General features: G+C 37.5%; 2 protein-coding genes across 2 annotated transcripts; one reads left to right on the forward strand and one right to left on the reverse strand.

Moving 5' to 3' along the window:
* Positions 1 to 2303: 2303 nt before the first annotated feature.
* On the forward strand, positions 2304 to 9506 carry LOC128742200 (transcription initiation factor TFIID subunit 6). The gene is made up of 4 exons (XM_053838474.1): positions 2304 to 3240; positions 3294 to 3739; positions 4019 to 4323; positions 9197 to 9506. The coding sequence occupies exons 1-4, from the start codon at positions 2380 to 2382 to the stop codon at positions 9433 to 9435; spliced, it is 1851 nt and encodes a 616-aa protein (XP_053694449.1). The 5' UTR covers positions 2304 to 2379; the 3' UTR covers positions 9436 to 9506.
* A 404-nt stretch (positions 9507 to 9910) lies between these two features.
* LOC128742862 (protein-lysine N-methyltransferase EEF2KMT) lies at positions 9911 to 11516 on the reverse strand. The gene is made up of 3 exons (XM_053839346.1): positions 11139 to 11516; positions 10267 to 11086; positions 9911 to 10193 (listed from the first exon to the last, which is right to left on the reverse strand). Exons 1-3 carry the CDS (start codon positions 11241 to 11243, stop codon positions 10075 to 10077), a joined length of 1044 nt encoding a protein of 347 aa, XP_053695321.1. The 5' UTR covers positions 11244 to 11516; the 3' UTR covers positions 9911 to 10074.
* Positions 11517 to 15646: the final 4130 nt, after the last annotated feature.

Here is a 15646-nt window from a genome sequence, read left to right on the forward strand (position 1 = left end):
ACTAATATAATGACTGCACAACGCCGTCTACTGCATACGAATAGTTTCCTTGCCATCACACTGCAACGAAGTGTCAAAACAAATTGTTTATGATTGATTTTTCATTACTGGTGCGCGTTTTTATCTGGTACTTCTCTGGATATCCGTAAACTTATCGTTAAAAATCGTAAGGAAGGTTTCTCGAATTGAGAAATTGCTCGAAGATATGAAATTAGTGAGGCAGGAGTACGAAAAACATTGAAAAAATATGAGGAACGTTTCATCGGTCATGACTAACGTTCCGGCTAACTGTCGTAAGGCCGACCGGCAGGGCGTCAGGGCTTAATAGAAGTAGCATTCAAGGAAACCTTTTGTAGTTATTTTCATCGCCGTCCGTATTTTGTTTATTTTTGTAATGCATATGTTGTCTTGTATCTTGAAGTGCTATCCATAGAGAAAGAAATTTAGAAACTAAGTATCTAATATCCAGAAATGTTTCAGTTCCATATTGCATGCTTTATCAGTGTCGGTTTCTTATATTATTATTGCCGGAAAACAAATTTCGATTCAATTAGAACTCGTTTGGACTCGACTTGTCGGGAAACGCTGAGTGGAACTCTCGGTATATCATAATACTTCCTCTGTCATTCACGACTGTAATACTATTATTTTGGTGATTCAAAGGCATACAAACTTGTTAATTTGTGACATTATTTCTGACCAATGCAATGTAAAAACGGCGAGGTAAAGTTTGAATGATCTCACAATTTTCATGCAGCCTTAGGGATTTAGCGGTTAGCGATTTCAAGGGTTTATTTTTAGCGAAGCTAACGGTTTCGCTAATGTACTCCAAATTTAGCGAAAACGCTAATTCGCTAACCAGAATTTAGCGTCGCTAACTAGCGATTTAGCGGATTAGCGAAATTGTGCCCACCACTGATATTCAGATAATGTATTTACATTATATATGCATATGTGTGTGTGCCTGAGATTCACCAAAAGGGGAATCTCATTGTCAAACTTTGACAACCAGTTTAAAATTTCGAATATGGCTGCCAAGTAATGTGATTGTAAACTTCGCTTGATTCAAATTTCTGAAAAAATCGGTGCAAACAGGTGCAGTTTTGGGATTCAATCATCCGGACGAAAAGAAAATTGGCGTTCAAAAACATTTCACTGGCATGAAAACACAGCGATGAGCGCACTGATAAAGAACAGATAAATAACAATGAGCAACTTTGACAATGAAGCTCCCGATTCACAGACTTGATACAGATTGTTAGCATCATATTTACCACAACGAGTCCTGTAGAAAAACAGCGACACTGGCATTCTATCCAGCTTTTTACGCGCTATAATGGCGGACGCTATAAATTGGTTCGTAATATGCGAACAATCTTTTTGACAACTCTGCATACATCAAATCTTACACTCTTCTCTTGCAACACTACCGTGCTCTTTCTTTCGTTTACGCCAAAGAAGGAAGGCAAAAATGTGCGAAATGAAAGCAAAATTATTGCTCTCCTTCTTTTGCGTAAACGAAAGAAAGAGTAACACTGCCGTACAGGAGAAGAGTGCCCAGTTTTGATGGATGCAGCGTTGTCAAAAAGATTGTTCGCATATTACGAACACAATTTATAGCGTCCGCCATTATAGCGCGTAAAAAGCTGGATATATATCACCCCATCGACATCCCTATAACGAGCTGCAGTGAACGTCAGCGACAGCATGTTCTGGGCTCAAAATTTGACAGCGGGCCCAAATCAGACTGCTGGCAGTTGAGTGAAACGCAGTGCTGACATGCTATCTCATTTTCGCACACACGAGATGTTGGCAGCGAAAACATGGTTGCCTGCCAATGGGGTGATATATATTGATTCTACTGTTTGCCGCAAGGGAATGCTCCATTAAAGAGAGCAGCGAGTACAACATCGAACAATGAAACTCGATGTTTTGCTTTTTTCTTTTTTTTTTCCCCGCTATGTTACTGCATTGAAATTTGACACTTTTGGAAGCGTGGACAGTTTTGGAAGCGCGATGTTATCCTCTGTCAAATACATAGCAAGGGATAGCACAGCGCATCCCCTCGGTTTGCCGCCTTTTTCATGTGAGCAATGAAAATGTGACGTCATATCAGCCCCCTGGGTGAAATAGGGCGAAAAGCAGGAGGGATTTTTTATGAGGAAAACACCCACTAATGTCAAAAAAGTGAGGTTTGTTCGTCCCGTCCAGAGATCTGAAGAGTGAAGAGTATAAAGAAAAAGGGAAAAAGATAAACCACCAAAGAAACGAAAAAAATGTACGCTAATGAATACGAAAGCTAAATTGTAAGTTGTGTTTTGGTGATTAGTATTTGAACATTCTTATTAAACTGTGTCATTCAATGACTAAAATTCAACCATGAGTGAAACTGATAAAACTATGTATGGTACTACATTGTCACTAGAGTCTATTAAGGTAATAGCCGAAAGTATTGGTGTTGGAAGCCTTCCGGATGATGCGGCAAAGGAACTTGCCGACGATGTTTCTTTTAAATTAAAACAAATTGTCCAAGATGCCGCCAAATTTATGCACCACTCAAAACGCATGAAGATGTCTATTGCCGATATTGATCATTCACTGAAGGTTCGTAATATTGAACCACAATACGGTTTCGTTTCACCTGACTTTATACCATTTCGATTTGCTTCTGGTGGAGGCAGAGAGCTACATTTTATTGAAGAAAAAGAAATTGATCTAGCAGATGTCATACAAACTGCTCCACCAAAGATTCCATTAGATATCACACTGCGAGCTCACTGGCTCTGTGTAGATGGAGTCCAACCAACAATTCCGGAAAATCCGCCACCGCTCTCTAAAGACGTCCAAGCACTAGATTCAGTAAACCCGGTCCATAAACTTGACAAAGCTCACATTAAAGATACTACTGGAAAACCTGCAATTTGGAAAGCACAAAAGCTAAAAAATGTCGAGACTGTTCATGTGAAGCAATTGGCAACCCATGAACTGTCTGTAGAGCAACAGTTATACTATAAAGAAATTACTGAAGCCTGTGTTGGATCAGATGAAGCTAGGAGAGCAGAAGCGCTCACATCTTTAGCCTGTGACCCAGGATTACATGAGATGTTACCTAGAATGTGTACTTTTATCGCTGAAGGTGTGAAAGTAAACGTGGTTCAAAATAATCTCGCTTTATTGATCTACCTTATGAGAATGGTTCGAGCTTTGCTGGACAACCCCGCATTATATTTAGAAAAATATGTGAGTTTTGATACTGCTTGAAATGATTGACACTGATTTTGGTTTGTTTTCAGCTTCACGAAATGATTCCATCTGTCTCAACTTGTATCGTGTCACGCCAGCTTTGCATGCGTCCTGAGTTGGATAATCACTGGGCTCTGCGAGATTTTGCAGCACGACTAATGGCTCAGATATGTAAGAATTTTAACACTTCTACAAATAATCTGCAAACGCGAGTTACTAGATTGTTCAGTTCTGCCTTGCAAAATGACAAAACTCCACTCTCTTCTCTTTATGGTGCTTTGGAGGGATTATCTGAGCTTGGAACAGAAGTTATAAAGGTTTTTATCATTCCTCGATTAAAATTTATTTCTGAACGAGTAGAAGTGCACCTGCAGGGGAGTAATATCAGCGCCACTGACAAAATTGCTGCTGGTCATATTAGGGCAATGTTGCAAAAAGTCTGCTCGCCAATTCTAAAGATTCTCCGTAACCAACCAGATGTTGTAGAAGAGTACAAGTAAGTATTATCTTTATCAAGGTAAAATTAGTTGGCATTTCAAAAGCAGTTTTTTTTGTTTGAAATAGAAATTCTGTTCATGAAAATATATTCGCTGTATTCAGATTGGCAAGAACAATGCATGTGAATGCATGCATGCAGTGAATACATTTTAAAATACAGAACGCATGTTTTGAAAACTGCTTCCGAAATTTGGTTTTCCTATACGAAAAGTTAATGACTGCTAATTTCCCTTTAATACGTTTAAGTTTTATGTCAGTTGTTTACTTTCGTCTGCAGAAAAGATTATGGTTTTCTTGGACCAACATTACATCAAGGCGTTATTAAAGCCAGGACAGCTCCTCCAACTGCACCAGCATGCACAAGCACCAATACATCCGCAAATGTATCAATCGTAACAACAGCATCGAACACACCAGCCAGACCGCAGACACCACTTATCAGTGGGACTGGTAGTGGCGTTACCAAAAGTAGCTCAGGGACTCAAAGGCAAAATTCTACAGGTGGACAACCTTCTACGGGTGGACAACAACAGAAATATGTCATCGTTACGCAGCGCCAACAGACACCGTCTCCGTCACAAGGTAAGTTGCAATAGACAAACTCTGCTGATTTGAATGAACCATAAAGGCTTATGAACGCACAGGTCGCATAAAGTATGAATATACGTGGTATGAAAGCTAGGATAATGAGGAGCTCCCATATGAGTATACCCCCCAAGGGATGTACTATTGATAAGTTAACTACCAAGGATTGCAGTATCCCCTCGGGGATACAAAAATCGCTCGGTATATATGTGTTTGTGTTTGTCCAAATCCTTCATCCACCCCTTCCTATTTGTCCTGTTTTCCTTCCCGTCCTTATCAGGTTAATGATGACACTGGCACATGATTGTGAGGAACGTGTTACTCGAGCCAAAGATACTGAAGGAAGGGCAAGATGGGTCAGTTGCATTAACATGAAAGTTTTAGCAGGTTAATGATTATTGCTTAGGATAAAATATAAGTTACAAAAGAACATCACTGTAGGTACTACTACAGTGATGTTCTTTTATAACTTATATTTTATCCTTTTTAATAGAAAAATTTGAATGCAAAATATCTGCAGTTCTTACGCGGTTATCGCGTTTAATCTATTTAGAAAAAAAAACTCGGAAAAATCGGACTTGTTAATCTTAATCAATCTATATTATTATTATTATTATTATTAAATCAACGGGCTCGATTTGGCCCCAATGATTGTCAGGGTAACATAAAAATAGTCAAGTCGAATTAAGTGAGTAAAATTCTATCAAACGTATCCAGCTTTTGACGTAGGACTACGTCTTACGGCAAGTTTTGAGATAGGGTGTCATTCCAAAAAATCAAAAAATGCGAGCGTCACGAAAAATGAAAGGTTTTGAGCGCTAATAGCTCAGCGGTTTTCCGATCGATTTTCAATATTCTTACACCAATCGATCGGAAAATCTTTTAAGAATTGACCCAAATGTAGGAAAGTATGGATTCTTGATGTTGAACTATTGAAAAATTGAAATAAATGAACCTATGTTTTACTAGAATTCTCGCTTCGTGATTACGGTAATCTAAATCTATACTAATTTGATATCTGTGCTTGGGAAGTAAGCCAAAACAAGTGACCAAGCTCCCTCATTTCAACAAGATTTCTTAACACCGCGATTAAACCTAGACCATTTTGATGTCCTTGCTTGGGAAGTACATCAGAAAGAGTGACAAAGCCCCCTCGTACCAACAGATTTCTTACGAACGTGATTAAACCTAGTCAAATTTGATGTCTGTGTTAGGGAAGTGTGCCAGAAAAAATGACACAAGTTCGTTGTCCCAATAAATCACAAATTCTTTACTGCGAGACGATTAAACCTAGGCGAATTTTATATCTGTGTTGGAAAAATGTGCTACAGCTGTAGTGTTCGGTTATAATACGACTCTGTATGAATACGCATGCTTGCCGTTTCATTAGAAGTGTAGTGAAAAGATGTGCTGTTGATAAAATAGGATTGAATTGGTAAAATCCCTTCAACGTGGGGAACCATGGGTAATAAAAACAATCTTTAATTTCAGTAAGGTAGCAGGACAGCAATAGTTTGTGTTCTTGATTTTGTTAAATTGTTTTCAAATGCACACAGAAATAACTCTGAAGAATTGAACGTATGCAATATTACTACTTTGATAAATGTTACATACAACGCATGTAGCATGTATATATGTTGCATATAGCATGTATACATGAAGAATCGAATGATTACGGTGGACCCCCGTTCGTTTGAACGATTCCTCATGCAAACTAACGGGGTTAGCTTTTAATTTGAACAACTGGTAACCCTAAATATGCTGGAGCTTGTGTGAGCTGGCTACCCTGTTCTTTGTTATTGTTTTGGTGGTTTGATTTAGTTGGCAAATGCAAGCACCGAATATTTCATTCTCCAGTCAGATTTCTACCATAATCGTTGGGAAAACGCATTTTGAAACAGATTAAACACGCTAGATCAGTACAAACAAATCGTGTTTATGTGCATTGTCTGCAAGAGCAAATGATGTCACATTGAGAATGACATTTGAACCATTTTTAATTTGCACGTCGTGCAAACCAACGGGGTTCAACATAAAAAGTGTTCAGATTAAAAACGGTCAAACGAACGGGTGTCCACGGTACAAGCATGAATACATGCTACTATCACTACAAAGAGACTTACGTAGTCCTGCGTCACCTATATATGCGGTCGTGTCTTGTACACAATCCCTCTGATTTTTCTACGAGCCATAATGGCGCACGTGTTCGCAATATTTGAACAGCATTTTTGACATTTCTCTTAATACACCGCACTTTTCTTTCCGTACATTCCTTTAGTTTTACCGTGAACGCACGGAAAGAAAACGTGCGATGTATTAGGTCAAAAATGCTGTTCAAATATTACGAACACGTTCGCCATTAAGGTTCGTAAAAAGCTGGATACAAATAGATCTTAAAATAACTGTATCTTCTTCGATAGCGCCGTTCATGCTGTAGTTAGTGCGACGAGGTGGCAATCTCAACATTGCATTTTTCCGCCGCGCTCGTGGTTGAACATTTATGTTAATCTGTCCCAGCAGCGCGGGGCAGTCAACTCTCCCTTGTGAGCTAATCGCGATAAACAGTGCTCTGGAGCTAGCCCGACGAACACGGAGAGGTTCTAGATCGATCAGTTGACAACGGCTTCCATAGCTAGGAAGACGGAACGGGTTTCTCCATGGCAATTTTCGCAAAGCGAATTTAAGAAATCGACGCTGAACGGACTCGATTCTTTCAGCGCTATTGTTGTAGTTAGGATTCCAAACAGACGAATAGTATTCCAGAACTGACGGCACCAGCGAACAGTATAGCGATTTGGGGCAGTATATGTCAGAAAAAAAATTCGCGATCCTAAAGATAAAGCCTAAGGACCTTGAGGCTTTAGCGACAACATACGAGATATGATGTTTGTACGTTAACTGCGAATCTAACATAACGCCGAAGTCTTTAATATGCGAAATACGTTCAATTACTGTGCCCTCGAGCGTATAACGAAACAGGATGGATCTTTCGTACGGGAAAATGTGATTGCTGAGCACTTCACCGGGTTCACTATCATACAGTTCACGTCGCACCAAGTGTCAAAGGCCTCGAGTTGATTTTGAAGAAAGTGACAGTCGTCAGTCGAGCGGATCCGGATGTACATTTTAAGATCATCTGCATACGAGAGTCGTGGGCCCTTAATGACCAAATTAACGTCGTTGAAATAAAGCAGAAAAATCAGAGGACCTAGATGGCTTCTTTGAGGTATACCTGATGGGGCTGGATAACTATCGGATCGACAATCTCCACGGCAACCACCAGCTGACGATTGGTGAGTTACCTGCGAAACCACTACAAAAGGTTACCGTTAACATCCAGTCTATGTAGTTTTGCAATTGTGATGGCGTGGTTTATCTTGTCAAAGGCTGCCGACAGGTCGGTGTACAAAACATCTGTAAATATATAAATAAAATATATGGGTTAAAAATGAATGCGCAGTGAAACGCATCGAATGTTTTCCGTAGGTAACCCGTCTTGCACCATACCCTACTTATCAACACTCAAGATATGAGTAACGGAGTTTCGCAATATTATTTTAATTTATCATTTTTGATTTAGCTGAGACTTTTCATAGATGATAGATATAGATCTCTTTAAAAAAAAGATGTCATTTTATCATATCACTTATTTTTTTAAGATCTAGACTGCCTTTTCAAAAGGGCCTAACCAAAAATGGTTTTTTGTTAGGGGGGACTTAGACTACTTTGTCCATTGAATTGCACTTTTGTAGTAAAAATGGTACTAATGAATTAAATATTTTACATTGAAAAACGGTTTGTTTAATCAAAATGGTGTCTTCAGAAAAGTTGTAGATAATAAAATAAAATATTTACACCGTAAAAAATATTTTTTTTGTTGGCAAAAAATAAGGAAAATAAAACTAAAAAGCTAAATATCTAAAAAAGCGCATTTTTTCAAATTTTTATTGTTTGACTATTCAGCACATCACGTGCAACATAGTTGTGACACACAGAACAAGAATAAAACCGAATGTCGCACGTCGATTATTACAGTTTTCAACTGCAACAGCAATATAATGAACCAAACTGACTTAACTAATGATGTGCAACATGTGATTGTTGTATCAATATATTAACTTAAAAAATTCTCCATAAATTTTGTACTGTTCCGTGGTGGCTGGTTTCCGTAAATTAATTTCGTTCTAATTCTAATCCTTTACTAGGTCAAGATATTAATCTCAGTTTTTGTTATTAGTGCTCGATGGTTAGGTTCTAAAAAATTTTTTGTTCCGAAATTCAGTATCGCTTGCTTTCGTATCTTGTTCAAAGCAAAATTTTTGACAATAATCGTAAAATCAAGCGAGATATATTCAGATAATGAGGGTTGCTAGTGTGTGACTGTATTGGTAGTTTGTGTGCATCGGGAAACGATTTTGCTATAGAAAAAAAAAATTCGCGATGAATACAAATCGCGTGTACGTATACGCGGCGAAGTGTGCGTAAGATAAATGTCAGCAATCTTTATAGCTTTTCACGATTACTACATCTATATTTCTATTGTGAATAATGTTCCTTGCAAAGCAATACAGCAAGGCTCTTTCAAAATTGTGTTGAGTACGTTGAGAGTACGCAATATTCGTGACAATTTCAAAGTTTGTAACGATGGCGGTGTGCCATCGTTATGGCGCTTTTCGCGGAAACAACTGATCTCTTTATGTTAAAATTATAATCAAAAACTACACTGAAAAATAATTCAGAACGCGTATATTATTAGATTAGAAAACCTGTGCTAATTCCATAGTGTACAAGTGACACCTAAATCGCCTCAACTTACCAATATGATTCAAACGCAGTTTTTTTTCTCTTTCTGATCCATACCAATCGAAAGATGATTTTTTAGGTATTATTCAGCATAGCCAGAGGTCTAGCGGTAGCTCAGTTGGATCATCGCAGCCACCGTTGATAAAAATCGAACCAAGTACGCAGAAGGTAGTATTGCCGCAAGGTCCGGCAGCGAATGTTATTACCAAACCGATATTTGTTGGTGCAAGCAGTGGTACATCGGTAACCGGTACTACGCAACCCCCACCGCAACTCGAGCTTGATGATTTATCTCACTTAGCATAAGTATAAGCATGGAAAGTTCAGGTATGTTTTTACTTAGTTGAACACGGTCAATCATAAGACGAAATAAATATCGAAATAACATCAGTGATTCAAAATTGGTTTAACGACTATACACGAATTTCTCGAACGCATGACTTAGAAGGCTGAGTTTTAGTTACTATATATATAGTTCAGCGGATTAAAAACCAGGCTAATGGGCATCCCTGATTTTTGAAATTAAATTTGAAATTATGAAGAAATGTACCGGTTTTTACGGAAGCGGGTGTTAAAAATGACTGGTTCTATGAAAATAAAATGTGTTTCTTAAGATTACCACTCCTACATTTCGGATTTTGAAAAACGATTGGCTCCGCTTTTGACGTTTAAATTGGCATTGGCTCCCGATTTTGTATCCGTCGAACTATATATATAGTAACTATAGGCTGAGCATGTAATGTGCATAATGTTAGTGATTTGTCTCTTTAGAAAAGAAAGTTCCTTTATTTATAACGTATATGCAATTTATACATAACAATTTGCTTTGCTTAGTATGTTCAAGAGAGATTAGAATTTAAGTAGATAAATCTGTAGATAAAATGTTAGTTATGCGCAAATGTAAAGATTGTAAAGTTTTAATTAATTTTTTATGGACAGATAAATTTATTGAAAACTCCAATCGCGTGTAATTGAAAAAATTCGAATTTTGGCGGAGCTGGAATCCCACTGAAAGTGTTTTGAAGCATACACCGTTTCTTCATTTATTCGATATCTGGCAGTTACTGAAACGGTCGAGGTAGAAATTAATTAAAGAAGAAATAATATACGCAGTTCCAAATATTAGTATGTACTTACTAAGTAGTTCCAAGAAATCACTCAGAGTATCTTGATTACGTTCGGTACAGGAAAGAACAAACTTGCATTTATTGTTCGCAAGCGCAAATGCATAGTTAATTGCAATTAGTAACGGCTGAAACAAAGTGTGATCGTAAACTATATCGGCGCCAACCACCACTTCCGGTTCAATTAGTTGATGTAAATTCGACTCGTTAATGTAGCTCCAATTAATGTCCATCACTGCCACCAGTGAGTCTCCATTATCGATTAAACAACTCACCAAAGGATTATCGCAATCGACCTTAGCACCTTTGGGAAAATTTAGCTCAACGTTTTGCTTCAAGGTGCTTATTACTGAGCTGTGGCAGTCCGATAGAACCAGCATCGAAGGCTCGCAGTACTTGGCAATAAAAATACCAGTAAGGCCGACGCCAGATCCTAATTCCAGAATGTTCTTTCCGCGAAAATCTTCCAAATTATGGGTTATGAATTCACATAACGCCTTTGAAGCCTGCCAACTGCACAAACCAGTTGTACCATCCGATATGAAAGCACTCGATTCTTTCAACGTTATTATATCGTTACCAGGTATTTCGTAATGTTTGTAGTTGAATCCTGCTTGATCTGATGGACCACTTTGATTATTCAGTAGGGCGCAATATTTGCCGTAAAGCTGATCGTGTTGTTCTATATTCATTTTATTTAAATGATGGATAATGTGTTTCAAAAACGCTATCTGATACGTAACTTTTACGGGGTAACGAATAACGAGAGGATTACTAACAGTGAATTCTAGTAATTTTTCTTGGTTTTCCCAGCTGATATCATCCAAAATACCCTGGAAATTAAGATTGTAGCAATTTTAAGCGGTAGATTTAGCTTTGACTTACGTGCCAATCAATTTGAAGTACTGGTGTACAACACAAAAAGTTCTTCCTCACTAGTGCTACAGCATCATCAAAGTGCATGGTTTTATTTTTACACTTTTGAAACATTGCTTCTGGCGCACTGCTGCGCCACTTGAAAACAACCTCCGCGGCTAGAATACTTGATTCCACCTGACGAGCCGATTGTCTTTGAAGCACTACGGTTTAGATTAATTTCGAACCAGCCAACAGAAAACATGTCTGTTGAATTTAAGTCGTTTCGAGCAGCTAGAGCGCCAATTTTGAGACAAAATTTGGAATGTCAGCGAGCTTGTAATAATAAATATGATTGATTATTTTTAATTCAATGCGGACTTTTCTGGCGTGCATTAATTTATTTAATTAAATGAACACTTGTTATTTAGACAAATGTGATGGCATTTGCGTTGTCAAAATATTTTGCTAGTGATTTATCGAGAGAAGAGAGGAATCTTTCTCTTCACGTTGTAATTCTCTTGTGTGTCACAGGTATACAGATGGAAAACTCGTTAGAGACTTCCTCTTGAAAGTAATGTTATGTTAGTTAAAGTAGGTACGACGATGTTTTTGCGAATTAATATTTATTCGAATACTACAGAACTCAACACTGGGCATAGTAGAAGATCCGCATATACATAATAAAGGACGATAAATTATCCCAACTTCTGTTTGGAGTTTTCCGCCGCCATGGCAATCAATTCTAGATAGAATTAACAAAAAAGCGAATGTCGCAAATGTAAACAAACCGGGTGAGAGCTACACTCTTAAATGATTCTACCTGTAAATAGGTCGGATTTAGTTAAAGCTAGGTTGAAACTACTCAAAATGCCCTTAAAGTGTACAAACTCAAACTTTGGGTAAAAATTTCAACCAATTTTGCCTACTTGCTACCGATAATTGAATTATTCTCTATGACAAATAACGCAATTTTAAGTTCCTACTACCAATTTTTTAGTTGAAAAACTACTCAAAATCTGAGTTTGTACACTTTAAGGGCATTTTGAGTAGTTTCAACCTAACTTTAACTAAATCCGACCAATTTACAGGTAGAACCATTTAAGAGTGTAGGGTGAGAGTTATTTTTTGCTGGACCAGCATAGGAAAATCAACCCTCACTCGGTTTGTTTACGCTTGCGACATTCGCCCTTTTGTTAATTCTATCTTCAATTATGACAAACTTTTCCTGAAAATATTTTTAATGGACAACTACATAATTTAAATAGATACTACTTGTATTTACACTGGGATGCTTGGTTCCTGAGATACGTGTTTTTGAAGTAAATTATAAAGTTTCAGGATAATTGAGTCCTCTGGCCACAAGAGCCCATTCACATATCACGTAACACTTTTAGAGGAGAGGTATATGTATCGATGTGTAACACGCTGAAAACTCATTTTACAAAATAACTTTACGTAAGATGGGTTGAAACATCATTAAAATCTGCATTATGAAATTTATCAACATTGCCGGATGAACTGGGGAAGGCCAACGAGAAAACGACCAACATAGTTCTTGCATCCCAAGCTCCTATTTGACGCCTCCACTCGGCCATACCCGGTACTACTCTATTGAGTAGCTAAGCTATAGCTATAAGCTATGGCTATTCTATAGAAGGTGTGATGCTGTGTGGTTCCCAGTTACCTGCCTGAACTGAGATTTTGGGCAGACAGCTGTGCCATACGGCCTTGTTAGCAGGTAAGCCTAATATGTTATTTTGATTATTTGTTTCATTTTAGCACAGACAAACAGACGAGACACTCGCGATAATTCCATCGTCCAATCAAAAACCACTCATTTTTTTAAAAAAAGCATGTTTCGCAACATGGCCACACCGCGGCGCGCAGGTGTTGCTTTGAGTTTTCAGTATAAAACCATTCAAATGTATACAAAACCCTACAAATGTAAGCTACTCCGCAACATGCATAACAGAGGGTGCTAGTGTGCAAACAAAATGTGTCGGACGATGGTTTTTAAAGGATTTTCAGGAGTGTCATGTCAGTTCGTCAGTGGTTTTAGCTTATTAAGTACCTTCTACTGTACAATGATAACTTTGGCCGTGACAAGTTCAAATAATGCACATGGATATCAGAAGGCAAAAATTGCACTGATGGAGACTCAGATGACGCAATAATATTTTATTCAAAGGATTGCATGTGAGATTGTTCTAGTTTTGCCTATATATAGTCCATTTCATTTTACTTTTTAGTCTTATACATTCATATTTGATAAACTGTATACACTCAAGTCACTTGTTTAAATTCCAAAAATCCATCGAAATGTCTGTCATTTTTTTCAATCAGCATAAACAGTTCGTTCCTCATTCATAAGGTTGCTATGTGACATAATCACCAATTTTCGAGCAAAAAATGACTCGTACATAAAAGATCAAGCTAGGTTCTTTACGATTCAACAAAATGTTGGTTGTTGCCAATGACTTTCCTGTAAAAATAAGTAATTTTCAAAGTGATCCATAATATGGACCAAAACAAGGTAAATTTTTACAAATTCAAACAGTTTATCACCTATTACAAACATTTTTTAAGCAGAATAGAAAGTTGCACAGAGCTGAGTTTTTGGAAAATGCTGTTTCTGAACTACGCAGTACAGGAAAGTTTCGTAAGGCAGTAAAACGCTATGATGATTCATATGCAACGGTTCATCGCAAAAGTTAAACGAATGGTAGCTCTCATACAACAATCTAAAACGTTAATTTTTCCCTTAACTTTTTAGGGAGTTTAACTTTACTGGTTCTTTGAGCTTTCGGTCACATACGCGCGATTTCCTTTTATGTTTATTTTTCATTTTTTCGGTTTATTGTCGCCTTCCCACTGTTTTATACAGAGTCGCATCATAGCAGGGATTAAATTAAACTCTTGCATCGATTAACTTTTCCGAGAGTCCACTGTATCTACATCGTTAATAACAATTCGGAAAAAGAAAACTTTATCCTATACTAGTCTTTTCGGAGCCAACGCAGCTGGTGAGCCTATAATTCTTTTTCCAAGACAAAAAAATTGTCGTAAAATCGCGAAAAGCATTCCCAAAAGCTGATCGGTAGGTGTCTTCGAAGAAGGACGGCAGGCATCTAAAGACAGACCAAAAGCCACACAAGGTCTTTCATACGATTTGGAAAATGTCATTTTTATGTTATTACATGATTTGAATTAAGTTCATTGAGTGAATTCGCTGCAAAAAGTGTATTTTTATTTTGATCCATAATATGATTGATGAAAATTGTTTGATAATTGTGACCACTTCCAAAAGTGATCCATAATTGTGTATTTGGTGAGTCATAATCTAAGCTTAATTTCCGTGGAAAACTTGCGCTAAATGGGTTTAATAACTGAATCAATTGAAAGATTGCATATTTCTGTAACTAAAAAACATTTATAAACTACTTTTAAACAATAGTATGCGCTACAATTGATTGTTTTTAAATCATACTTCTGCTTAAATGGTCCATAATTGTGGGGGAACTGTACTCGAGTTCTTTTGAACATAAAACTAATGAGTTTGTCGTCATCATCAGCACGACATACTGCCAAAAGCAAAGCGCCTGCCTACAATACAAAACTATGCTCTCATATCACGCACTGTTCACTGTGTTGGTGCTATGGAAATATAGAATGGAAACATATCTGAGACCTCCTCCACAGCATAGCGCATAACCATGTTTGAATGTAAGACCTCTGTTATAAGGTAGGCACAATATATTGCGACAACGGCGAAGTCAGCACATTAGTGTCATAAATATTGCTCTCAGCCATAGCATAACTATAGTGTAGGTACTATGTCATTATTTTACATTTTCACTAAAACTTTTTGCCTTACTAAAACAATGTTTATATTTTTATATGTTGAAATTTGGCTTCAACACAATGAAATGAACAGGATTGTTTTCCTATAGAACAATTCAATAGGGCCGAAGTCTAACGTGTAAACCAACCAGGTGAGGGTTAATTTTTCCATGCCGGCCCAGTAAAAAGGGACCCTCACTCGGTTTGCTTAGATGTTGGATTTTGGCCCTATTGATTTTTTTTTATTTGTGTTGTCACTGAGCTCACTGAGACGGCTAAGACCATCGTTGGTCCATCTCGCCAAGCCCTTTTGAATTGTTCGTTTTCGAGATTACAGAGCTTGATCCCGCAACAGATATTTTAGTTTTGTTGTTACTAAATAGATGAACAAGCAACTATTTGATGAAAATGTTTCAATAGCTTCTCACCATCTCAATATTATTGATACTGAAGAAGATGATCACGTCAAGATAGGAATGCTTATTTACGGTTAGACAATAACATGGTAAAAGAATTAAAGGATAGCAATAATTTTTGTTTTCTTTCTTATCTTTTCAATAGTTCCGTCTTACCAAGATGAGAAAGCTGGCCCGGCATTACGAACATGTCCGGTTCGAAATGAACCAAATGTTGACTGGGTCATTCCGAAGCTGAACAATGAGCACCAATATGCAAGCAACAACAAGTGCCTGAAA

The sequence above is a fragment of the Sabethes cyaneus genome, chromosome 3 (assembly GCF_943734655.1).
Source record: "Sabethes cyaneus chromosome 3, idSabCyanKW18_F2, whole genome shotgun sequence".
Taxonomy (NCBI): domain Eukaryota; kingdom Metazoa; phylum Arthropoda; class Insecta; order Diptera; family Culicidae; genus Sabethes; species Sabethes cyaneus.

What these genes read in the sequence shown, in the direction of transcription:
- LOC128742200 (XM_053838474.1), top strand. Translation starts at nt 2,380, where the DNA reads ATGAGTGAAACTGATAAAACTATGTATGGTACTACATTGTCACTAGAG. An exon ending in CATTATATTTAGAAAAATAT is followed by an intron (nt 3,241 to 3,293) that starts GTGAGTTTTGAT and finishes GTTTGTTTTCAG; the next exon opens with CTTCACGAAATGATTCCATC. An exon ending in GACACCGTCTCCGTCACAAG is followed by an intron (nt 4,324 to 9,196) that starts GTAAGTTGCAAT and finishes ACCAATCGAAAG; the next exon opens with ATGATTTTTTAGGTATTATT.
- LOC128742862 (XM_053839346.1), bottom strand. Translation starts at nt 11,243, where the DNA reads ATGTTTCAAAAGTGTAAAAATAAAACCATGCACTTTGATGATGCTGTA. An exon ending in TACTTCAAATTGATTGGCAC is followed by an intron (nt 11,087 to 11,138) that starts GTAAGTCAAAGC and finishes CTTAATTTCCAG; the next exon opens with GGTATTTTGGATGATATCAG. An exon ending in TGATTTCTTGGAACTACTTA is followed by an intron (nt 10,194 to 10,266) that starts GTAAGTACATAC and finishes CGACCGTTTCAG; the next exon opens with TAACTGCCAGATATCGAATA.